The following is a 26,731-nucleotide window of genomic DNA, read 5'->3' as shown; positions in this document are numbered from 1 at the left end:
GACTGAACTCCAGATTCTGGGCAGACTTTGCATGCAATACTGCTTTCTAATCAGTGTGCTACTAAAGCTCAATCAAAATAATCATACTTCTATAAAAGCCATGTATTGTATTGCACTTTCTCCAGTGCTTCTACAGGAATAAAATAGCAGATTAAGAGATACTCAGTAATGTAGAACAGTACCAGATAAAATATGAGGTATTATCTATAACTAACGTTTCATCATGTACATTTCAGGATCCAAGTGATACAAAATGTTTGTTCCACAATTAACTATGCATAATCTGGCTTGGCTTAAGAAATACTGAAGTATTCAGATCCTTAATTATCTTACAGAAATTTTACATTTGGAAATTAATTTTTCTTTTTTGTCTATCTACACATTTTTTCAGCACTTGCAGCAATTTCCATAGAAACAGTTATTTCTATAGCTCTGTGAGTATCAGGCAGCCCTCAACAAATAGATGTTGCTAAATTACATTGCATTCACTAAAGGCTGGCATGTCACAGAAGGTACCCATAAATAGTGCACACATTGATTTCATATTATTCAATGAGTGAATTTCTTCATGCATTATAACCACTTCTTTGGGCTTCCACTCTATGTGGAATCTTTCTCTTCACATTTACAATAAATTGGCCAAAGTTGATTTTATACAAATGTTTTTAAACCATAATAAATTGCAGTTGAAGCACTTAAACTCATATTATATTGTTTCTGGCTGAATTCAGTGAATATATGTTTTGCAATCTTTCATTTTAACAGCAATCAGAAATATGGATATAATGTGTACATGCTCATCATTCACAGTTTTTAAAGCTGTTGCCAAGTTGGTCTTCTAAGGATAACTTACTATCAGGCACTGTACAATAAACTAAAGGACGCAGCCAAAAACTATTTAGAAGAGTGTCAGACAATGCATGACTCCCCAAGATCCATATTAAGTTTCCAGCTTTGAAGGTCATGATGCTATCTATATTTACAAAGCAAAAAGTTCTGTCCAATGTTGTAGAAGAAGAGTTTGTTATTAAATCCTATATGTCATCTGATATCAACTTTAATATCTATGTTGCAATTCTTATGCATGACATTTGATCAGTAACAGCAACAGAGTCCCTGGCCTTAGAGATTACAATATAATACTTTCTAACTTAATGCATTTTCAAATTTCCTGCCAGCCAAGAATAATAGGGAATTGAGAAAACTGAGAAAAAGCCATACAAGGGCATAATTACACAATTTATACTTAATAACTATCACACAGATAAACAATGGAAACACTGTATGAGTGTATTTACTCAGAAAATTCAGTCAACTATGACATTAACATGGAAAAGGTATTTAGCATATGTCTGGTCTAGACAACACTATAAAATGATGCCAGTCCTGACTTGTTGGTTTGCAGATATTTTGGTTGATATTCCAGTAGTCTTAGTCTAGATTCCTATTCAATAAAAGTAAATTAAAATTTAACAAGTTATGAAAGGAGTTGAAGCACCATAGACAGTATGGGGAAATACTTATCTTTCCCAAGCTGTACAGTGTCCTATTTAATGCTATTTGCATGCAGGCACATAAACACATTGTAATATAAAACCATTTTCCAGCTCCTTAAATGATGTCCAAAAACTAGATTTCCAAAAACTACAAAAAGTACTTTCCTCTATTTTTTTTTTTGAATAGAGGAAAGTACTTTTGCTACAATCTACCTCTAACCTCTGTGGTTAACGATTGTCACAAATTCACTTTCTATAACACACTTTAACCAAGTTTAGCATCCCATCAATGTAACCAATTCTTATTTGAGGACAAAACAAAAATATTAATAAATAATAAATCACTTGAAATTAAGCTATTCAAATTAATCATTTGAAAGTAATGAATTGTTGAGCATTTCAAAGAAGGTGTTTAAGTTATCCTAAGGACACAGAGAAGAAACTGCTTATACTGACTAGCAGAGCAAAAGGAACAAGGCAAGTGTAGGTTCTTGACTTCAGGAAAGCAATTTAATGTGTCAAAAACAAAACGTATTGGTATTCTTTTCCAGCCATTATTTCCTCAAGACTATTAACTGCACAATAGTTAAGTCTCTTTGTTTAACCGCACAATAAAAGCTTCCAACCAGTCAAGCACATTTTGTTGGCCAAAAAAATAGTATATGACTCATTCCCAATCTCCTTTGCTCTTTTATTCCATACAACAGCTTTGCATACTTATACTTTGCATACTTAACATATTAGCTGGCATTCCAAAAGAAAGCCTTTTGATTTGCATGATGTGGTATAGCAGAACAGGTGCCAGAGTGTCACCCACAATTTTCTATTCCTATCGTAGATACATATAACTTAGTAAGAGGAAAATCACAAAAACTCTAAAATTTCTCACACAAATATTTTCTTTGGAGAAAATAGTATTGAGAAATATGTTTTCTCTTGTAAATGGGATAGAGGTTACAAGTTGGAGGGTAGGAGAGAATACTAGTCTAAATTGGTTTTTAGTGTTGCAGATTAATGGCGGCTCTTTGTCCTACTTGCCAGTGTATCTATAAGCTCAAGATCTCTCCAAAAAAAAGTAGATCCTGCAGTTTTAGCTGAATGTGTTATAAGTGATCTACACTTAAGATAACCTTAGCTGTATTGAGGTTAGATCAGATTCTAACAGATTGGATTAAGTTCACTTAATACTGTTCAGAAGAAGCCTCAAGATACATAAAAACTATTTGTCACCAATTACCTCAAGACACTTGCTTGGATTTAATTTACTTACTGACTCAAAGATAAATGAATAGCACTTCAAATCAGCAGTGGCCTGATGCCCAGAATAGCAATAAAAAAATTAATAAAGAAATTTAAAAGGCTATTTAGTCTACTTGTTAAAGCACCAAACTAGAAAACAAGTGAGTTTTAGTCCCATCTTACGCATGAAAGCCGGCTGAATCACTTTGGACCAATCATTCTCAGCCCAACCAATTCACAAGGTTATTGCTGTGGAGCAAATAGGATGGAAGATGTATTAGGCATATTTGTAAAAGAGGGATATAAATGAATAAATAAGTAAAAATAAAATATGCTGCGTTGATTCCTTTAGTAAATAAATCAAAATAAAAAACTGCCTGTTTTGAGATTTTGGTTTCTATCCTTCTGTTTAGAGCAGATCTGTGTTACCAGTTTTAACTTTATACAGGTAGTCTTTGACTTACAACAGTTCACTTAGTGACCATTCAAAATTACAACAGCGTTGAAAAAAAAGCTTATGACCATTTTTCCCACTTATGACCATTGCAGCATCCCTATGGTCATGTGATTTACATTCGGATGCTTGACAACTGACTCACGTTTATGACGATTGCAGTGTCCCAGGGTCATGTGATTCCCCTTTTGCAACCTTCAGAAAGGCAGTCCATGGGGAAACCATATTCACTTAAAAACCGTCTTACTAATTTAAGAACTGAAATGATTCACTTAACAACAGTGGCAAGAAAAGTCAGAAACTAGGTCAAAATTCACTTAACAAATTTCTCACTTAGCAACACACATTTTCAGCCGAATTGTGGTTGTAAATTGAGGACTACCTTTAGCCTTCTTCCACCAAAGGCTGTACAGTATTAATGGGAGTGGGAGTGGGGCTTTACTCTCAAAAGGTAACATTATGTTGTTTGCTCTAGCAAGAAAATAGGGTAGGAAAAGAACTCTCTGAATAGAACATAAATACCAGGATAAAAACCAAATATTTGAAAAGATTTGATACCTTGGTCCTTTCCTTTTTGTTCACATTAAATATACTTTTTTTTTTGCTTTTAATTCAAAGTACTACGCAATCTATCCCTCTTAGGAATATTTGTTTCACCATGGTTGTTTTCTCACCCATTTTTGAATAACCAAATAAATAATCACTTTCCCCCCAACACCTTAGACATTGGGCCAGAACTCAAAACTGAATTCTGGTAAGTCTATGGAGATTCTCAATCATCCAGGTGCTTCCCCCACCCCCTTTTCTTCCCTTTTCTTTTCAAGAGACAACTGGACTTTCTTGATTTTCTTTGAAGGGGCTTCTTCAGCTCTGACTGGACGATGGGGAAGTTGTGAGAGTTGTAGCTGTTAAGAGCTACAATACTTCGGTTATAAAAATTCGGTCTCTTTCCTGCCGTCTAGTGATCGACCCGACTTTTGTAACCCAGATACGGAAGCCTTAAATGACGATCAGGGGGAATTTGGAAGAGCCTAGATTGAAAAAGAGTAAAATCAGCCGCCGCAGGTCAAGACGACCTACAAACTCCTGCGGCCCCGCTTTTTCTTTCTCGTTAGCCACGTGCTGACTCAGAACACCGAAAGGCGGCACAGGATTGGCCATTTTTTCCTTTAAAAGGAGACCAGCCTCCTTCTTTGCCCGCTTATTTTCCCCGCAGGCGTGGTGTGAAATGGCGAGCAGCAGAGGATCGCGCAATGGCTATTATTTCTTCACGCTGGAGAAACTGCCGGAACTGAAGCAGCAGGGCCTGGCTGTGACCAACGTCGCTAACGCCATCCCGTATTGTTCCGATGCCTGGGCGGTGAGGGAGCGTGGCCGCGCCTTCTCTGTCGGTCTTGGGACCTGAAAAGAAAAACCTAGGACTAGCCACCCCACAACTTGCAAGGGACGTGACCTGATATTCCCCTACTCGTTATTTATAGCGTCTTATAACGTAGTCCGACCCTTCCTAGTATAATACTAAGAAACCTTTATGTAGCCATTACTTCTTTGGATAAGACCAGAAGACGCTTTAAAGTGAGGCAATGGAGGTTGCAGAATTAAGACATAATAAAGGCCGTCCGATGGGGACGGCAAAAATCAGGCCGGTAGTTGATGTCAGTTTATTTTAGATTCTTTCGCTGCTGAGATCTGGTAGCCATAGTTACAAAACCTTTCTGAAATTGGGGCTTTGTGCTCATTCTCTAAAAATGGCTTCTTCCTGAATTTAACACATGTATATTCTTTACTGCTTTCCAAACCTTGCTGAAGAAAGCTGCAAAATCTGGACAGTGCTTAAACTGTTTATATCAGAACTGATATGTGGAGATATTTCCAAGCACTAATTTCTTGGCGGGACTGGCAAAATTGTTTTGCAACCTAAGCAAGATTTGCTTCCCAAATATTTCTCCATTGTTAGAATTTTAATGTTAGTGATAGCAATTACACTATTATAAGATAGAATTTTATTTTATTCGATTTTTATCCTGCCCTTATTTTATAAGAAGCTCTAGGCAGCAAACAAACCTAATACTCCTTCCTATTTTCCCCAAAGAAACTATCCTGAGAGCTTTCATGCCCAAGGAGAGACAAAAACTGGTTTTGTATTTCTAGGCAGCACTAACTACTGTACATAAATTGTTTCCTACCTCAGTTTTGGTTCTAAAAACAAGATACATTACTTTTAAAATAACTATAGCTAGAATGATGTTTCAGCCTTCCACTGACAGTATTTATTCAGAATAAGATGCATTGATCTGTTACATAACACTTGAGAAAGAGTACCATATTGAAGTTATTAAACCTACTCTAACATTTGACTACAGTGAATTACCATGTTTGACTTTCCCAAATGAATATTGCCAAAAAGCAACCTATTGGATTAAGTTAGTGGATGATTTGGCAGAAAACATTGAGAAAATAATGTAAAGATTTATGTAATTGTTTTTACTCCTAAGCTACTTAATGAAGAGCAAAAAAAAAAGTATGCAGAAATGGCTCGTAGGTGGAAAGCTACCAAGTCAGAAGTAGTAGCAGAAAAGGTAAATGAAGAATGAAGTATTTAAAGCCTGTAAATACGATTATTTTCAAGCACAATTGAGTTTAAATTGGGGAATAAGTAATAACAATTACCCATAGGTATGTAGAGAAAAGTACTGATGGATTCTGTACTTTTCCCATGTTTATAATGGAGAGCAGATTGTCTAGATTAATATCAAATAGTAGATTAAATCTTATAAAAATATGAAGATAGCTACAGAGATTGATTATTTAGCAGCCTATGATTATGTGCTACCAAATTGATGCCTGAAACCACATAAATTTTCTCTATGATAATCTATCCATAACCTTTTTTCAAGTCTCCCAAATAATTCATCTATTGCCACTGTAATGGAGTCCATCCACCTTGCTGCTTATAATTTTCTTCTTTTCACCTTCTGCATTATTAGAGCCTTAATGTCATATTTATACATTGCATTTTTCCCTTACTATATTAAAAATAGAAGGGAAGTTTACATAGCAAGGTTTCTAGTACAGTAATATTTGGAAATGTGTGCTATAATTACTTCTAGGTCTGCGAGGATATTCAGACTTACAAGAATAGAAGAAAAAAGAGATGTTACTGTCCTCCCATTCCTAAAGACTTTGTTCAACTGAGGAAAGGAAAATGGCACGGCTATTATTCTGATAGCATAGGATATGTAGCTTAAAGCACTGTTTCTGGAAACTTAATTTATTTTAAGAATGCCCAGCATTCTTGATGAGTATCGGCTGTGCTGCATGAAGATATTATAAGCGGATATACATATAATAAATTCAATAATGCTGCTACTATCTGTATATATACACACAGACACACAGATAGATAGATAGATAGATAGATAGATAGATAGATAGATAGATAGATAGATACTCATTCCCATGAATGTCAATTACATGTACCCATAGTTCTTGACCATAACAGAGCCTGCCTGTTAACAGTCAAAAGTCATAATTGTTAAACCAGGCGCCCATGTGGTCACCTCACTTAATGATTCTAGTTCCTGTTCTCCTTGTGGTCATTAAGCGAACATGTGGGGTGGAACATGTGATGCCTCTGGTGGCAGAGGCCTAATCCAGTATCCCATTGTACTACTTCCCTGGATCATATGTTGCCTCCTAGGGCCTCACTCATCCCAAGTCACTCATACTCTGCTTACCTTGGGCCTGCTTTCCTACCCCATTCAGTCCACACAGGCCTTCCCACTTTGCTTGATTCAGCTGCAATGAATAATGGTCACTCCAAAATTATGCCCATTTCTGGACTGTGCCTCATGGCCTCTGTACTATATAAGGAGGCTAAGGAATGGAGCAGTCAGCTTCTCATTCTGAAACCAATCTCCTAAATTCATAAAATGGTGCCATCTTCTGGGATGGCATCAAACAGCCTCCATGTAAGAAGACCACACAATGCACCAGCTGCTTCATGAATCAATTTTACAGGAAAAAAATAAGTGCCAAGTCATGGTGGGGAGGAAGGTGAGATTCAACAGTGTAGGAAACAGACCCAAGGCAGAATGAAGGAAGATAGTCTGCAGTCCTAAGGATGGATCAGTTGCCAAACACCTAGATTTTGTTCATGTGACCGTGAGGGTGTTGTATCAGCTGTGAACTTCAGGCAGAGGTCATACATACCTTCATTTGGTGCTGTCATAAGTTTGAACCATCGCTGAACAAATGTTTGCAAGTTGAGGGTTTTTTTATAGTTCTGTGTGGTGTGTATCATGGCATAAGCTCAGTCACAGGTTTCTGTGTATATGGTCAAACAGCATTGTGCCTAGAAGGGAACATTCTATATAAGTTTTTTCTTTATTTGGTAAATATTGAACGATTTTTTTTTTTAGCCACATAGAGAAGTTTTAGTACCGTTTCCTACTCAAACTCAGGATATGATTCCTGTTACAAACCTTACAAGCCCATTTAAGAATGAACAAGGTAATGTATAGTTTAAAGATAATCCATTTCTTGACTAGTTTAGCTTAAATGTTTTGTGAATGAGGTAGGAATTGGGAGATGATATATGTATCAGGAGGGTTCCAAGGAAACAGTAGGAAAAATTACAATAATGAAATGTATATAAAGTAAGGCCTTAGTAGTGTCCAATGTAGTAGCATGCTTAGAATAAAAAAGGCCTGATTATAGGATAGGTCAAGTAAAGCTATTGAGCTGATGGGATAATTGCTACTAAATGAATTGACAAATGGTAATTAGTATTGAAATAAGTTATTTGACTTTTTGTTTACATTGATTGGTAACTGCTTAATCCTTATTTACATGAGTTGACAGATTAAATCCATGACCTATTTTTAATTATAAATCATTTCATATTATTTGTGGCTTTACATTATTTTTAACAGTTAAATGTTTCAAGAATATTTATAGAAGGACAGAGATTGAGAAACAATATAAAAAGTAACTTGAATAGCTAGGTCAATAAACTAGGATTTTAGACAATGAAACACAGACAATATTCAGTTTTCTAGTGGGAAAGCTAAAATTCTATATCAAGTATTTCAAAAGCTTTTAAATATACTGAAATATTTTGTTTATTTGTATTAAATATTAATCACATTATAAAATCTATTGGTAATTTGGTTCAAATCATTTTTATAGTTGTGCTCGAAACTTCATTCTACTTTCTGAATATCTTCAGTCATGGAGTGTTGCCCCCTCACTGCAATCAGCGTTTCCTCCCTTGTGAAATTGGGTGTATCAAATATTCACTTAAGGATGGTATAATTGCAGAATTTCATCATTTTATAAATCCTGGTGAGTGTTGGAAAAGGGAGAATGAATTTGTTCTGATTTGTCTGAAAATAGAAGAGGCATAGAGGTTCACGCCTATTGTAAAAGAAGTAGGTTTCAGTTTGTTCAAGCAATCTGGTTTAATGATCCCTGCATACTGAAAAAATAAAAATTCTAATGGCCAAAATGGTTTGACAATATTATTATTGTCAATATTATGAATCGATCATGATCAAATAAACATTACATCGCCAAGAAAAGAATGTTTTGACAGTGCAAACTTCCTATGATCTTTTTTTTTTTTTATCTGTTAAATTTGGCTAATGTCAAGAAAGAGAAGTACAGGTAGCTCTCATTCAGCTGCCATAAGAAGTTAACAATGGCACTGACTGAAGGACAATAGGACAGTAAATTATAGGTATTCATAAAACAATTTAGCATCACATAAAGTCAATGTATTTTGTTTGATTTTTGGTAGGAGAAGTACCACGGGGATTTCGGTTTCATTGCCAGACTGCAGGTGAGTAGTGCATAAAAGCTGAAACAAATATATACTCAATAAATTTGAGTAAATTTTTATTCATTTTTTTCTTCATTACAGTTGGGTATTATATTAGATTTTCGGAAACATTTGATTTTATTTGTATAACTTATTCTGTGTAGCATGATATTGTTCAGAAACTTCAGCAACCTCACAATTATATACCATTTTTAAAACTTTCGTGTAGGTTTTTTTTTAGCTCTTGTTGTGGCATATCTATTGTATCGTGTAATCTACAGACTTTATTGAACATTGCATATTACATTTTTCAGTACAATTTTCTAGAAGCTAGAATTTTCCCCTGAATGATAAAGCAAACAGTGTTTGTAGATAGTACTTTAAATCAAATATAATAATATAGCAGATTTCAACTTTTGGAAAATTCTTATTTCAAAAAGATGCCTTATATTGGAACATTTTATTTTACATTTAAGATAAACTTTTTTACTTGTTTATGCGACTAGTTTTGTTCTTATTGAATATTTTAATAATTAAATTATTTGAGCTTTCATCATAGAACTAATATATAGATCTTGCAATCTATAAGTATAGTTAATATTAGAATACGTATGAATGATACTTTGCATCTTAAAATATTTCAAATGTTCCCTTAGGTGATGCTACCCATAAAATTCCCATAACTGGTTTTGATACTGCAACTGCAAGTTACTCAGTTGTGTTGCATGACCTGTATGAGTTCATCAAACCACAAAGGGGCAACTGGCCATCTGTATATTGTAAGGTACATTGACTTGACATTCAAATTTCTGAGAAGTAATTGAATAAGAATATTCATCCAAATGTGTTTTCACATAGAGGAATTCAGCTACTGGGATAAAGCCTTTCACTTACATTTATTAATTAAAAAGCATTTGATCAGTTATTCATCTAATCCAAGCATTCAGTGTTAAAAAAAGTTCTTGGCTATCTTGTTCCTCAAACATTTAAGAGTAGGTGTCTAATATTTCTACCATTATTAAAGTATTCTAAGTCTAGCTAGCCTCATGTAAACCAAGGTCAAATTTTGAACACTACATTTCCAATATTTGACCCACTATTACTAAAAGACTCACGTAGGTATCAAAATCATTTCTACTTAAGTTCATGTTCTTTGTCTGCTTATATTTTACATTACTGAATTGCCCATCTTCCTCAAAGAGGGACCCTGGGCAGTGTACAATAAAGTGTACAATAAAGAATCAAAATATAAAACTATATAAAAATTGAAATGTTAAGTTAAAATTACAAAATTTTCAAAGAGGCAAAAATAATTAAATTTTGTTTAAAATTAGTTGACGAAGGCATAGGAAGGCAATCATTTTAATAACATTCCATGATTTTGAACACTTAGTTTAAGCAAACCATTGGTAGTTTATAAATTTTATATTGTACATAATTATTTGTATTGCTGTTTAGAGATTTTGGGCCTGTTGACCAGAATGCATCAAATGACATTTTAATTAATATTATTAATGTGATCTAATTAAATAAATTAGAGCCTTAATATATTTAAGACATTTTAAGAGAAAGCAAGTTCTTCTGTTTCTCTTCAGTATCTATGTACTGAATAAATAAATATTTAATTCAAAATATTTATTTTTGTAGTCTGATGATCACTTCAGAGTAAACTGGTGCTTAAAATATATGGCTAAAGAAACAGGTAAGAAACTGTTACCTTTATAATAGAGAAAATATTGTTCACAAATGTTTTGTAATATTCTTGATGTTGAAACTTATTTTCCTAATAGGCAAAGTCAATCATCTAAAGCTTTTAAATGTGGAGGATCTTGTTGTGGAGCTGTATTATAAAAAACTTCAAAAAGAACCTTCTAAAACTTGGGTGTGTAATACACTGGATGCTTCCATGTGGGATTACTCAGGAAATACTAGGTATATTTTGTAATCTCCCTTTTTCTTTCTACATTCCGAAAGAGCCATAAACTTGTACATCTCTGTTTTGCAATGTTTTATCTACTATAAATAACACTTTTTTTCAAATTACATTTAATATGACTTTGATGTTTTTTTATCTTACTGCATAATGTTCATAGAAATAATTACTTCAGTTTGTATCCTGAAACTCTCAGAATATACAAAACCATTAGCATGGGAATATAGTGCTTTTAAAATTATGAAAGGATGCATAATTCCTATGAGGAGGAAAAAAAATCTTGCTTCAAGTAATTGAATTGATACTTGATGGTTAATATTTCCAAAGATTCTACACTGACATGTGATAATTGGTTGGCGACCAGCATGCATTTGTAACTATTGTAGTACCCTGCATTCATTTCCTTCTTTCCTGCCCACTTCAGTTCCACCCTCCTACCTATCACCCCTCAATATCTCTTTTTTTTTTTTGGCTGCCCTATATAGCACAACTGAGATGAAGCCATTGCTTTATGATGTTGCCCTCTCTGCTGCCATCCCCTCTGTCCCCAGCTGACCTTAGTTGTTGTCTTTGCTTTGCCTCTCCTTTGCTGGATTCACCAACACCAACCAAAATCTGCATGGGGCCTCTGTCAGCCATGCTCTGCAGTGCCTCCCTAGCTGCCAGATCCTGGTGGATTTATCCTGCTTCAGCAGTTGTAGGACTTGCAAAAATACCCCCTCTTTGCTACCCGGTGGAAGGGTCATCCAGGCCAGCAGTGGCATGGAGAACTTGCAGTGTCCTGGTGTGCAGTGGGATCCAGAGAGATCTCTCTAGATAGCTTCCCCTTTTGTGCAGGGCAGCAGTAGAACTTTGTGCAGAGCATGTAGAGCCTCTAGGCTAGTGATTGGCTGAGATTGCTGACATCTGGCAGGCCTACCAGGAGCCTTGCAACCAAAGTGACGGGGTGTGGGGGAAATGAATCCAGTGCCAACAGAGTCCCTGTCCACCCTGTGGAAGCCGGCAGAATCCAGTGGAGGCAAAGTAGACCAAGGTTGGTTTAGCGATGGGGAAGAGCAGAAGCAGGTAGGTGGCATAATGCAGTGCCTAGCATCTTATCCATCGTATATTTTTGTATTTTATTCTATGATCTAATAAAATGTTTAATAGCAATAGCACTTAGACTTACGTATATACAGCGCTTTACATCTCCCTCTAAGCGATTTACGGAGTCAGCATGTTGCCCCCAATAATTTGGGACCTCATTTTACCCACATCCGAAGGATGGAAGGCTGAGTTAATCTTGAGCCTGGTGAGATTTGAACTGCCAAATTGCAGTCAGCAGAAGTAGCCAGAAGTACTTCATTCTAACCACTGCACCACTATGGCTTAAAGACTAAAAAATGGCAGAGATGGAAAAGAAGATAGGTTGGTGGAAAAGTAGAGATGGAGCTGCAGTCCATGTAGGGCAGGAAAAGTGTGAGATCCTTGCCTAACAACCATATCCAGGACTGCTATTACTAAATATATTACTCTTGTGATGTTTTACTTAACTGCTTCACTTAGTGACAGAAGTTGTAATCCAAGAATTACCTGTATTCATGATTGGAATTGGGTAAAAAAGTCTTGTAGTAAAGTACATGACCTAAATTTCTCTGGGCAAAAGCACACAGTGGTCTCTGCTTAAGGCAGTGCTTCCGAAATCTTGGGATATTACCCCAAACTGGGTAAAAATAGTTTTCCTTTAGGTAGCAATAACCCATTACCCATCATAACAGACATATTTAACTTGATGTAATGATGACAACTTCACTAAAATATATTAGAAAATTCTCCTAAAGTATCCCTATTAAGATGAAAATCAATGAAATTGTCAATGGTGATTTGTTGAAATAATGTAAAGATCATTCAGCAATATTGTTTTTAATGATTCAGATTATCCTCAACCATTAACAACCATTCATTTAACAACTGCTCAAAGTTATGACAATGCTCAGAGAAAGTATCAGTTTTTAATGTGTGTTAGAACTTTCTGATAACTGAGTTTGGATAATGAAAGAAAAAGTTTGGAAAGGAGTGGTTTAAGGGATTTCACAAAATAGTCAAAACGAAAAGTATAATGTTTTAATCCGCTGAACAGTTGCCAGAAGTGTTATACAGAGAGCGAACCACTAATAATTACAGTGAGAGTTGTTTTAGTTATTTTTTTCAACAGAACTATAATACTTAGATATTGTGTGTGTGTAAAATATCCATGTATATTTTACATTTACTTTTTTTAACAAGTTTTATGTTTTAATGCATAAAACATTGTGATTAACCAAAGTAAATTTGATTTTAGTCTTCTGGCATCTTAAAGACTTAGACTTTTGAGATACTTCTGAAATGTTTAAAGATCTTGAACTATGTAAATAGAAAATTGCAAGATCACCTTGTACTGAAAACGTGTTGATACTTATGCATTAGCTCAACAATATTAATTAGCATTCCAAATTCTGTCTTATTGATGCAATGTGTATTTGAAATTCTGTATTCATTATGAAAATATGGTTTCTATTTAGATGTGAGTGGCATGAAAAAAATGATATTGTATTCTGTGCTCTTGCTACATGTAAGAAAATTGCGTAAGTATACATTTTCATTTTACTTTCTATAAAGCTTTTGCACTTTGGTTAAAAATAAAAGGTTGTTCAATATACTGGTTAAGGAAACAAACTAGAAACTGAATGTTTGTGTATTCTAGTGCTACCTTACACACAAAGTAACTGGTGACCTTGGACCAATCACATTGTTTCAGCCCTTGGAAGAAAGCAATGGTAAACCATATCTGAAAAACCTTGCCAAGAAAAGTGTAGGGACTTATCCAGGCAGTCTCTAATAATCGGACACAATTGAATGGAGGAAGGAGAAAAAACAACTTTTGGAAAGGCATATTAGCTGCGTGGTGTCTGGGGTTATTTTGCAAATAATTTGTGGATTCTTGTGACAATCATCAATTGTCTTAAGGTTCTGCTATTTTTATATTGGTGATTTAGTAAGAATATATTTTAAGGGGCTTCCAGTTTGAGCTTCTTCGGCAACAGACCAAAAATCCGTGATTGTGCTTGGTTTTGATCTGTGTTCGCCACTGGAGCGTCCCGAGCTGGCTGGTTTCAGGGCTAAGCCACCCTATATAGGTGGTGAAGAGGGTGGAGACTGCCAGCAGGGTCGAGGAGAGTCTTATCTCTCCTCCCCAGCTGGCCATTACTCCTTTTCCTGAAGGCGGTTGCAGCGGTGGTCAGAAATGGCCACCTCAAAGAAGAACTTGACCGGAAAAGAATGTGCAGGAGGAAGATAAGAGAAAGTTTTGGCTGACCAGGTCGAACTGAAAAAGCAACAATATAAGGTACCGTGGAATTTGAATTATAAAGAATAACATTGCTCCCAAAGAAGACTTTGAATCGGCGAATGAGAAAGGGAAGGGAAAATATTTGTGTTTTTTTTGTTTTTTTCCCTATATTGACAACTAAGATTTAAGCAAGAAATCGGCAAAACTCCACTTTGACATTAACAGCCATTTAAGCTGAAAATAAAATGCCAAAGGGATAATAAAGATTTCTGGATTCTCAAAAACTTTTAAAAGAAGGGAAAAAAAGGGGGGTGGGATCTGGAAAAATGGAGGAGACCACCTGGAAGTGAAAGAAGTTAACAGTGAAACTTTAACAAGTTTCCTAAAAGATACATTTTAATTGAAACTTTGTAACAAAATAAGAGAACCCCAGGAAGAGAAAGTGGAAAAAAGAAGCAAGAAGAAATAGCTTTGGATTATTTGGATTACTTGGTGATTTTTGGATTTTTGGCTATTGGATCTAAAGGACTAAAATTAATCGGGTGGTTGTTTAAAAGTTTTTAAAATGGTATCACTCTTGGAAGAATTGAGAATGGAACTTAAGATGCACAAGAAGGAAAAGGTTCTTTTGGCTTCGTATTTCAGTTTTTGGATATGGAGATCCTGAACTATGAGAAACAACAAGAAATGCCTGTTGAACAAGAAGGGCGGAACAAAGAAGAAGCCATCTTCAATGACCAAGTATTTCTATGCGGGGGAAAAAAAGGAAAGGGGGGAAAGAGAGTGAAAAATTTAAGATTTGAAAAAATAACCCCCAAAAAGAATACTTTGAAAAGTAATTACAATATTAGGAAGAAAAATAAGAGAGGATTACAGAAGAGAGAATCAGAATTAGAGAGAGAAGGGGTCAAAAAGGGAAGGGAGAAGAAGAGGGGGAAGAGGGAAAGGAAAAGAAATTATAAAGGACAGAAACAGGGAAAACGTACAAGGATTAAGGGTATAAGCCTATTTAGAAGACAGAGATAATGGGTGAAAATTTAAAATGGGGGATTCTGCAAAGGTACATAAGGTAGTATTTTTATATTAGAAATAGAAATGAACTTTGAAAATACGAAACAAGTGTGATTAAAATGATAGATAAAATACTCATTGTAATGTAATGTAATGTTTAATAAATAAATGAAATAGAGAGAATGAGAGAATGAAATTAGGAAAGGAGGGGAACATTTTAATCATTAATGTGTTATAAAAATTTAAGGGAAGAAGAATATTAAAGAAATATGAAAAAATTATGGAAGTGTTCCTAGATGTATGATATCCTATTGAATAGAAATGTTAAAGATGTTAAAGATTATAACTAACACTAATGATAGAGCTGAATTGGAATAGAATAAGTATTTTATTTATTATTGTTATATATATTTTTTCTCTTTAAAAACTTAATGCGTATTTTAAGAATGTACTAAGCAGAAATCGACTGGAAGCTATGTGTTACATTGAATGTTATAATTGTAAAGGCATAAATTGAAGTTTAAATAAAAGTTGAATGGATACAAATTAAAAGATGCAAAGGTGTCATACTCCAATCAGTAACTACAGGGGAAAATTTTGTTTAATGAGAAAAGAAAATATGAAATTGAAACAAGACAGACAAAAGTATAAATATAATGATTAGAAAGATATTGAAACTTATATATAATTGAATTTAGAAAGGAATGAGATAATTAAAAGCAAGATTGAGAAAATTAAGGGAAGGGAAAAATTATTGAGAAAATGTTAAAATAGTAATAAGATATGAAATAGAACACAAAGATGAATATGGAATTGAATTTGTGTCTGTATGGAGAAGTGATAACTCGGGACCATGCTATTCTCAAAAAAAGAAATTTTACTTGTATTATGTTTTGTGAAAACCCAAATAAATTTTTTATTTAAAAAAATATATGTTAAGTTAATCTAAATCAAATGATTCAGTGAATCATTTCTAGTGATGGTATTTGATTTCTCGTTGCTCTCAAATCCTTAGAGCAGATTTTGATAAAATGTTTTGCAGACCACACAGACAAAATTACTTTGATTTACTTCCAGTTAGATGCCATCTTGGTACATGTAAATCCACATGTATTTAATACAATATATTAAATACTTATATTAAATACATGTGAATTTCTCTTCAGCTATGACAGCTACACAGTTTGTCTCAATATGTGCTTTTGTTATTCAATTTAGATACTGCATCAGCAATTCTTTAGCAAATATGTATGAAATCCATTTAACTGCCTCTCATTTACCACTAACTGAGAAGAACTGCAAGAGTACAACAAATCCTAAAATGATAGTGCTGGATGCTGGACGCTTCCAGGTTAGTTTTCTAATTTAACTGTTTTTCTTCTGTTATACTGCTTATTTTATTGGAACATGTGATGTGTGTGTGAGAGAGAAAGAAAGAGAGAGAATGAGAAAGAATATGATTGTTGAGATTATGCTTTAAGGTGGTGCCGTAAGGTCTTCAGCTAGGTATTTTCTCCCTTAGAAATTTTGCAATATCTTCCATGTTATCCATAGGAAGTTTTCAGCACTTCATATGGGTCCTGCTAATATATAAAGGGAGACTAGATGAACAAATAATATCAAAGTTTGGTTCTTTCATTTATTTCATAAAATAATCCAGTATCTCCCCTGTTCAGGCAATTCATTTAAAACAATAACTATGAACAGTTTTGTGAACACTTCATTAAACAATCAGGACTAATTTGGGACAACTATGTCCTTTATGAATCTCATAACTTTATTTCCTTTGCCTACTTACAGTGAAGTTGTTAACTAGGAGATTCCAGAAGCACATGATTTACAAGTCTGAGAGATAATCTGAAGTTCTCCACTAAATTTATGGATTTTTAAAATTTATTTTATTTATTAAATATCTATGCCACACATTTCCGCTACAAGGAGACTGGTCAGAATAACTTATACAAACAAGTGAAAAATAGTTAAAATGAACAAGAGCCAAGAGGCCAACCAGCAAGGCCAAATTCTGATATCCTTCTGGAAGGCCAAATGGGAGGGAGCAGTTCTCACCCATCGTGGTAGAATGATCTGCTAGGGCCAAATGATTCTTCTTCTTGATCCCATCTTCAGTTCCTTAGCAGACAGGATCTATAGCAGACCTCTTCAACTGGGGTGGGGTTGAGACAATGTTGTATAGAAAAGTTACAAAACTATTCCTAAAGATCTGGAATTCCTCAATCCTTAGTCAGAAATATAATTTTACTAGATTATATGTAACTCTGGATTGAAGTGTTGAGTTCTTAGTGTTCTGTGTGCTTGGTTGTTTGGTTGCAGATATTCTCTAATTACTTAACATACCATTTTGAAATGGAGATTATTTGGGCCAATAATACAGTCTTCTTAAGAATGGTTATCCTGTAATATAACTTTATGAGTGCTGCTTAAAATTGTCCAGTAAGTAATAGGAAACCTCCGAAAAACATCCAGGGAACTCCAGGCGTCTTATCTTCGGTAAATTCTGTTTCATCACTCCATTCTCTGTAAACTATTGAATAAAAATAGGATTCATGGGAAAATAGCAAGGCAGAAGCCATCACTCATTAGCAACATTGAAACTTGACTGAAGTTCACCATAAAAAATGTTTGGTTGAACCTTTCAAATTTGAAAAAAATGGTCTACGGACAAGTGACTGTTATTTCACAATATTGAAAGTTTAAAGTTTCATGAACTCTGGTATTCTATATTTTGTAGACTCTTTGATTAGTGTTAGCATTTGAAGATACGTTATTTATGTTTCTATTTTTAATTATTTCAAAATGTTTTACTACTAATAGTACAATAAGTTGTTTTGTATAATTTGCATTTCAAGATATAAGTTCAAAAGTAGGTTAATAGTTTTGGTTGTTGGCACACTGAAGTTTCTTAACTATTAAATCCACTTTGTCTTTCTTTGCAAAAATACCTTGAAAACCTATATTGGTAATCTTGTGTTTGAATTGCAGAAAGGGAAAATCGAAAGCACTGGAAATGATAGTTATTTTAGATCTCTTAATAAGGATCATGGTGCCACACCTTGTAGTGGTAAGTAGAGATTTATTTTGCAAGTTCAAATATGAGGATAACATACTATTCTTAAAAAATAATACCGATTGAAATCTAATAAAAGTATTGAAGTATATCCTTACGTGTGTCAGATCTTAATAAGCCTATCTACTAAAACAACACTTAAATTGGGCAGGGTTAATACAAACAATAAAATTATTCTAGTTGTTAAAAGTTTGAAAAATAACTAAATTAAATTATAGTTAATTCCTGATAATTATTTAACTATTTAACATTATTTAAATCATGTATTATGGTTGTAAATTTTTGGAAGGTCAGACAAATGGTTTTGAGGAGGTATAGGTTGTGCATTTCTAGTCTTTTTCTTTGGAAAAAAATGTAAGCAGTTGACCTTTCTCAAGCTACCTGATGATACTGTTCTGGCAAAAGGTGTTAAATAAAGTAAACTGCTTCCTGCTTTATTTTTTGGCATTACCATAATAGCTGCATTTTCAAAGAAATCTGAGAAGCTATCTTCTCCCCTCTATTCCCAGGTTTGGGAAGGAAGACTAGCTGTACTCAAATCACAAATAAGTATATTGTATTGTTGACCAATTGTATTTATTGGCACCTCAGCTAAGCTTGCTACTTCTTGAACAAATACAAACATTACAATAATTCCTATTAATTCTAAATATGGCTCTGTTTGAAGTAGTTATATTAGCTTTGGCTTCAAGATAGCACTTAGCCAGTTTTGTCTCTGCTGGGAAATTAAATGGGTCAGACTTGTGTAGTACTTGGATAGGAAACTATTGGAAACACAAGTCAGATAGCTAAGTTAGGAAATCATAACTCATTCTAGAAGAAGCCAGTGGCAAGCCATTCCCAAGAAAACATGATGGTTATATCCATATCATCACAAGAATTGAACTCAATGTCAGTGTATCTTTCCTATCTTCCCATTTTGAAAAAAAATAATATCCCATTCCCTATCTGCTAAAGTTTTATGGAATAGAGGTTCTTTTTATTTCCTATGCATACTTATTTTCAATTGTGATGGATGAATATATGGACTATGTATGCATGTTAAATTTGTGTAAGTTCTTTGTAATTCTATGTAAAGCAGAGCTGTCAAACTCCTGGCCCATGGGCCATATGTGTCATGCTGGCCACACCCAAACCCAGTTTAGTGAAGAGGAAAAATGTCCCGATACATCATGTGATGCTGTTGTGATGACGTGAGTTTGACACCCTTGGTGTAAGGCAATGTAGCTTATATATTGACAGTACTGCATTTTTTAAAGGTGTAATTCTGTCAGGAGTGAAAACGATGCATTCACCCATCCCTAGAAGTGGAAGAGGAATCGCACAGTTTTTGGAAAGCACCTTCAAGTAGTCCAACATTTAGAAGCATTTGATTCTTCTGTATATGTGATTATAATTATCATTAGATAATTAATTTACATTTATCTGCTATATATGTTATATTTTTGTGGGAAAAAAATCATTTAGGAAAATTTTGTTCTTAAAGTAAGGTGTTTAGTTGCTGTAAGGCAAGCTGTGATGAATATTTCTCTGATTAGGAATGTTTAATGAAAAATAGAGGAGACTGAATAGTGAAATCAGTAAGACTAATTTTTCAAGCAATGTTTTGATTGCTAAAGCCTATAGTGCATTACTCAGAGTACAAAGATTAGCCATCTTTTTTGCTTGTCCACTGAAGTTAATTTTGTCTTTTATATGGCATAAGAAATCTTTAGCAATAAGACAATTTTTCATAAATCAATATCAAATGGCTGTTTAGGTTTTGTGCAGTCGGTTACAAATTCTTACAGTACCCAGGAATTAGACAATTGAAAAATCAGAGTAGAAGTTACTCTGCTATTCTGAAAATGCCGTAACAAGGCAATAAAGATTATTTATTCTTTAAGATTATATATTCCTGATGTTCACAGTGTTACTTTCTTTCAGGATACTTATAAATCAAAACCATGTTATATCAGTCTTTCTTAAAGCAATATTAAACTGCTGTTCTAATTTTTGTCTGAATTTTTTTGTGCCCAAAGTCTGCCATATAGGAATGGGAAATTGCAAAATGTAACATAAAAGAATATGAAAGCAAATGTATATAACACTGCTGTAGAGACACGTTGCACTCATGTTGCCCGAACTGACAATGCTTTATGTGAGTGAGGTATGAAAATTGCATCATTGTTCTATGCACAAATAGAAGTTTCAGAAAAGAAAAATAATTTGTATATTGAGTGTGATAGGCCTACGAACAACTCTCCAAAGGGATCACTTACCTGTGTCCCACATCCAAATTATCCCTTTACTTCTATTTAGCAAGTAAAATACAATATACTAACACATTTTACATTTTGTCATTTGGTTCCAATGCTATTTTTTAAATAAGATTGTATAAAATCAAACTTACACTTACTATAGTTTAAAACTCACACAGTCCCTGTTATATTAGAAGTGTATTTATTTATTTAAAACATTTACCTAGGCTCCCTGTCTTGTACTAAGTTGTGGGCACCTCTCGAGTTCTAATGCATTGGCCTAAATTAAATTTGTATTTTAACGAGCATTCTTAGGTACAAATGATAAAATACATGGGTGAGATACATTATATGTTGCTTTGGGAGCTAATGATAAAATATATTTTCCATTGAATCCAGTCATCTGAATAAATTGTCTGGAGCTGTCATTTCAAGGACTTCTCAAGAGGATGTGCAGCTGTCAGGAATGAAACACTTATATAACAGAAATTCCAATCATATTGAATTAATACCAATCATAATACAGTATTTTTTTACATTAACTGACTTTTTTAGAATTTGGATCCCTATTGCTTTGATAGCAAGGAGGTGTTCTTTATTAAGCTTTGCTATGCACACAACAGAACAAAATGAATGGTTGATTCTATACATGAGATAATTTTTCAGCATTTTTTTCAGTTGCAAAAATACAGTATGCAACTGAAGTAGTTGGGCTTTTCAGAACAAAGGTTCCCAAGCTCATGTTGCTACATAACCCATATCCCTGGGTATACTTCATTGAGTGATGGAAGTTAATTCAGCATTCATCCCAACTTAGAAATTAAGTGTTGTGGGAATTTTTCCCGTTATTCTAATTTTTCTCCATTCTTCCCTGTGTATTAATTGAATAATCTTTCTTCTTAGGTTAAGCCCTGCAAAAGACTGTAAAATTAAGCAACATAAATCAACATGGATATACAGGGAGTCCTCTACGTACAAACCCAATTGGGACTAGAAGTTCTGTTGCTAAGCAAGGCAGTTTAAAAAAATCACAAAATTTTATGATCTTTTTTTTTTACCATGGCTGTTAAGCAAATTATCACAGTAGTTAAGTGAACCACATAGTTAAGGGAATCTGGGTTTCCCCATTGATTGCTTGTCAGAAGTCATCCAGAAAAACTGCAAATAGCGGATCATGTGGCCCTGGGACATTGCAAATGTCATAAATACATGCCAACTGCCAAGCATCAAAATTTTGATCATGTGACCACGGGAATGCCACTATGGTCATTGAGGACAGGGTTGTAAGTCACTTTTTTCAGCCTTATAACTTTGAACACTCAGTAAACAAGTGGTTGCAAGTCTAGGAATACCTGAACTTTGATTTTATACAATATTTGTATAAGTGTCTTTGAGTCAGTTTTTGATTCTTGGCAACAGTTTTTATTGACAATTCTCAGCCAGTCCTTGAGTATTGAAGATTTGTCTTTAATGAATCCAAACTCCAGCTATTCTTTAGGACAATGATGATTTATTCAATATAGCATCAACAACAAATACTCTAATTAGGCAAGAATGGCTAAAAGCCAGGCAAGGTTAGAGTTGGGTTTGAGTTTGGTCTCTCCTATTTCCACCATTATCATGAGACACAGGCCTATACGCAGTTCTAATTCTGGCCACACCTAACCCATTATCCCTAAATGCTGTTAACCCTATAACATGTCTACATCCCTACCCTATTCCAACCCTCACTAACAGCCCCACCTGGTGCTAGCTTCACCATGTTTTAACCTAAGTCCTAAGTACTACCCATATGTGCCCCAATCCTCTTTAACAATATACACCACATCAATAAAGAGCCAGTTCCAGCAGCCCCGCAGTTCCAAAATCCATCCTCAGCTGTGCTGAGTCATTCCAAAGCCATCTGCCAGCAAACAAGCAGAAATACAGATCTGGCAGCAGCAGAGATAAGGTGACATGGCCAGCTGACTTGCTGCAAGGCATATTCGGAGCTGACGGGCTCTGGGTGAAGTCGGAGCCTGATGACAATGTTTTTCAGAAGTAGTTTGCCATTGCCTCCTCCTTGGGACTGAGAAAGAAGGTCTAGAACTCATCGTCTCCTGGTTTCTAGCCTGGTGCCTTAACCACTACACTAAATTGGCTCCCTATTTATAAGTAGAAGAACATACAAATAAATTGGCCCGCATATGTATAAAAGGAATTGTGTCATTATAAATGAGATTATTTTAGTCCTAGCTAATGTATAGGTATAATGGCCATAGAGTTTGCATGCATCTGGAGTAATTTTTTCTATTCATGCATCTGCTAAAGATTTTAATTGTGAGATAGGGATTCATTCAGTGGTGTTTGTCTGCCTAGTATTATCTGCAACATCCAAGACTTGCCAATATCCTGAAACCCAGAAGCTAATTTTTAAGAGTTACTTTATAAATCTTTTGAAAAGAGAATAAGGCATGCTATTATTAATGTAATCTTTGTATTGTCTCTGCTCATACACTTTCCCTCAACTCTGAATTAAGCTCTAACAAGTTATTCTAATTGCAATTTTCAAGAAATTCCACATACCCCAAGATTTTAGGTGATGGTAAGATGTGATAGATATTGTTTTTCTTTTTTCCTCAGATCTTTTCTTCCTAAAGGAGTATAATGGTCTTAATTTCATTGATTTACTTTATTTCTCTATGATAAAAGGGTCCCCAAAGAATCAAGTAAAATAAATATATGCGACTTGTGTTGATTACAGTTCAGAGCAAAGTATATAAAATGTTTGAGTAGTAATTTGTGAGAGGAACTTACAAAGTTTTCAGATTAATTGCAGTAGTTGATATTCATGTTTATAGCATAGCAGGAAACATGCTATGCTATTCTAGGAGCATGGAAGTTTCTACAAAAACAGGAAAGTCAGCATGTCCGGTGTAGAAAAGGGGTTTTGATCTGAAAAAATTGATTCCACAAATTTAACTGACCCTGTCAGTGTGACTAAACTACTAGCATTTTTTATATGAGATAAATGAGTTTCTGTCTGAAATTATTGAAGACATTCACCATCCTTGTCACATCTTTGGCAGCCTGTCTACCTTTCAGAAACAAGCTCACATTCTTCCCCAATGACATCACAAGTTTGTTGTTCTATGTTTATCAGTAAATTCTTGTCTACAGCAATAATAAATGATAGATTAAAACTGTTCTTAAACCTCATTATTTACTTAGTACTCAAGAACTGAATGACAGTTTTAACAGTTTTAATTCAGTACCATAACAGACTAAAAAGAGAACTGTACTCTTATTATTTGCAAGTATTTTATTTTTAAACTTGTAGCAGCTTTAAATAGCTTTTAACTTAATATGGTGCAGGTAATGCTTAATCTAATGACAAAAGATTAAAACAACTGGAATGGATATGTGTGGCCAATAAATTTTATAAAGTATAAACTTGCATAACTGAATACATTTGAAGCTGTTATTAGTGATTAAGGCTCTTGCTAAAGTGATTTGAATAAGAAGCTAACTTGAGTAAAATTGGAGAGGTAAGAAATTCATGGCATTTATTAATTCTGTGCCATGATTATCCAAGCAAAACGTATTTCAGTTATATCTGGAAGTGGGATGCTTAGAACATTTTATGAATTGATTTCTAGAAGGATCAATTCTTTCGATCTGAATGTTTGATTTGATCCAGTGCTCTTTTCAACTGCATACTTATCTTTTATTGTTCACTATGCATTTGAAGTGGCTTTTACAAAATATATAACTTTATATCCATCCTTCAAGTGCTGCTGAAATTGCTGGTTCTAATATTTGAGTGTTGTGGGATCTCCCTCTCAAGCAAGGTTTTTTTTTCTCTATTTAGAAAAAGCTGTTTATCTGACATTTCTTCTCCCAAAGAGTCACATATGGACAGCAGCATTTAAGACACACAGAGAGAAACATTAAATACAATTAAATTAAAACCATTGATGGAGAGAAAGACAGATTTAACATGTGATTGGTCATGTTTTATGGTCCTTGGTACTCCCTGGGTTTGACTGTTTTCTTGCAGATGTTTCATTATTGAACTAGGTAATATCATTAGTGCTACAAGGGAGTGGGGTTTGCTCTTATTTTATATACTAGTGGCTTGCCCCGTGAGTGTTGGTGGGAGTCATCTTGGTGGTTCCTTGATTAGGCTGAGGTTTACTGATAGCTTGTTTGTCTGAGCTGATAGTTCTTTGATTGGGGTATTTATTTCTGGATTACTGGTCTAGTGTTAATCTTGATATTAATCTGGGCTCATCTGAGTGTTGATTGAGAAAGTGTTTTGGGTTTTTGTTTTCTTTTTGTCTTTTTTATTGTCTCTTTTGAATGATAGGTAGATGTTTTATCTCTATGTGCCTGCTGCTGGCTAATTTGTCTGAGTGTTAGGCTTCCAGGAATTCTCTATCCGGCATGTTTCACTTGTCTTGGTCTAGGATGCTCACAACTTCCCAGTTAAAACTATGATTAAGTCTGCTCGTGTGTTGTGAATTTAAGGAATTTTCATCATACTTCACCCCTTTCCTAAGAGGTCTGTAGGGGGCGTGCATAAGCACACCAACGTGCCTACTGTCCCTGTCCTATTGTTTCTTTTATTTTTCTTATATGTATCCATTTCATGTATTTTTCTGTCCTATCTCATGCACAGAGGTGGATTTGTGGCTATGCAGATGCAGATAGATAATTCCACAAAACATCCATAACAAAGTACATTTATTGGTACATCAGGTATCTTCATAACTCACATTTGTGATGAAGCTCTTCTATAATGACCAATCTTTTGTATATCAGCATTGCAGGTAAAAAATGGTTATTTTCCCAACCCATCATGTAGCGATAGAAAGAAAGTTGTTATCAGTCCATGAGTGCAGGCAAGAATGGAGGGAAACCTCTCTCAACCCCTCGAGGGTCCATTTAGTGACCAATCAAGATTACAGATGTAGCCACATGACATGAACTACATTTCCCAGGATACCTTTAACTACATTTACCATGATGCATTCCCTTAAGGGGACAGCTCACAATTCCTAAGTAACTATCCAACTCCCATAGACTGGCTGGGCCAGCACATGTGTTCATAACTATGTTTATACTTATACCTGTTATAATCACTTGACAAAATAAATAAAATAAAATAAAAATAAAAAATATCTTCTGACTGCTAGTTGGGGTTCACAGATGCACTCTGCTACTCTTGTGCCTTTTTGTCTTGCATAGCAGCTGTTACCAGTCCTTATACTATAAGCTGTAGATGACTTCTGTTTTTTTTCTTTCTGAGCTGCGAGATCTTTGGGTTTACTTAGGATGTTTTGGAGGGCTTTAATTGTTTCTAGAACTCCCTTCCATCACTGCTATTATCTAGTTTGGGAGTGAAAAGTATGCAAGAAAACAGCCAAGCTCAGAGACCACCAAGGACACCAATCCTGAGCTATACATATTATCTTCTATCAGTCAAGTTTTATATTTCGTGAAGTGGGAAGCTTTTATATAATTGTATGGCTGACTATTCTGCACATTGTCTAAACAAGAATAAAACCAACTTGCTAATCTCAGATTGGTCAACCTATTGAATTATGGTACTTTCCAAAAATCTATTGGGAATAATTATGCAGTTGTGAGATTTGGTATCTGGAATGTATATTTAGAAAAGAAAGAGAAATAGTTTGCTCATTTATTGGGATAACAGAATTTACCTTTTCCAAAAATTATACTATGGGCAAAAGCAAAAAGATGGGAGTCTGGTGGGAAATGAGGATTCATAATAACAATGTTCTATGATGGTTTTTTTTTTTTCTGGATGCAAAAATCTCCACCCAATACATGGTCCACTCCTGACAAATCTATTTCACAGAATTAACAATGTTAATTGGTGATCAGTTAATGTAATGCAGTGCTATTCAGCCAGCCCCTTACTTTCCCAGTGTCCTGGAACATCCCTTGCTCACCCTGCAGATTATTGTGACAATAGGAGAGATGAAGTCGGGGCTATTTTTAAGGTATAGGCACTGAGTTTCCTGTACTATATTTAGTTTCTGTGAAAAGAAGAGATGAGCTTCTGGCTCTAAGCGTCTGTGAAAACGTCTTGGTGAATCCTATTATTTGAAGTTCACTTGATCTCCACATTTTAACTCTT

The 26,731-nt window shown here is 34.6% G+C and overlaps 1 protein-coding gene across 2 annotated transcripts; it reads left to right on the top strand.

Moving 5' to 3' along the window:
- Nucleotides 1–4,333: 4,333 nt before the first annotated feature.
- On the top strand, nucleotides 4,334–20,342 carry MAEL (maelstrom spermatogenic transposon silencer). Of its 2 annotated transcripts, XM_026700487.2 has the most exons (12): nucleotides 4,334–4,549; nucleotides 5,685–5,768; nucleotides 7,611–7,701; nucleotides 8,380–8,535; nucleotides 8,990–9,031; nucleotides 9,667–9,794; nucleotides 10,658–10,712; nucleotides 10,801–10,942; nucleotides 13,484–13,546; nucleotides 16,480–16,612; nucleotides 18,262–18,340; nucleotides 19,606–20,342. In XM_026700487.2, the coding sequence occupies exons 1-12, from the start codon at nucleotides 4,418–4,420 to the stop codon at nucleotides 19,695–19,697; spliced, it is 1,197 nt and encodes a 398-aa protein (XP_026556272.1). In that variant the 5' UTR covers nucleotides 4,334–4,417; the 3' UTR covers nucleotides 19,698–20,342. The 2 variants fall into 2 exon arrangements, with proteins under 2 accessions (XP_026556272.1, XP_087793606.1); XM_087937480.1 differs by lacking the exon at nucleotides 5,685–5,768.
- The last annotated feature ends 6,389 nt before the right edge of the window (nucleotides 20,343–26,731 follow it).

Source organism: Pseudonaja textilis, chromosome 7, assembly GCF_049901715.1.
Source record: "Pseudonaja textilis isolate UNSWEBS1 chromosome 7, rPseTex1.2, whole genome shotgun sequence".
In the NCBI taxonomy this organism is placed as follows: Eukaryota; Metazoa; Chordata; class Lepidosauria; order Squamata; family Elapidae; genus Pseudonaja; species Pseudonaja textilis.
The sequence above is the reverse complement of the archived record's forward strand: the minus strand, read 5'-3'. Positions and strand labels throughout refer to the sequence as shown.

Bases quoted from the DNA above. Each gene is read 5' to 3' on its own strand.
- MAEL (XM_026700487.2), top strand. From the start codon at position 4,418: ATGGCGAGCAGCAGAGGATCGCGCAATGGCTATTATTTCTTCACGCTG. The intron at 5,769-7,610 runs GTAAATGAAGAA...TTTTTTTTTTAG, and splicing joins CAGAAGTAGTAGCAGAAAAG to CCACATAGAGAAGTTTTAGT. The intron at 7,702-8,379 runs GTAATGTATAGT...TCATTTTTATAG, and splicing joins CCCATTTAAGAATGAACAAG to TTGTGCTCGAAACTTCATTC.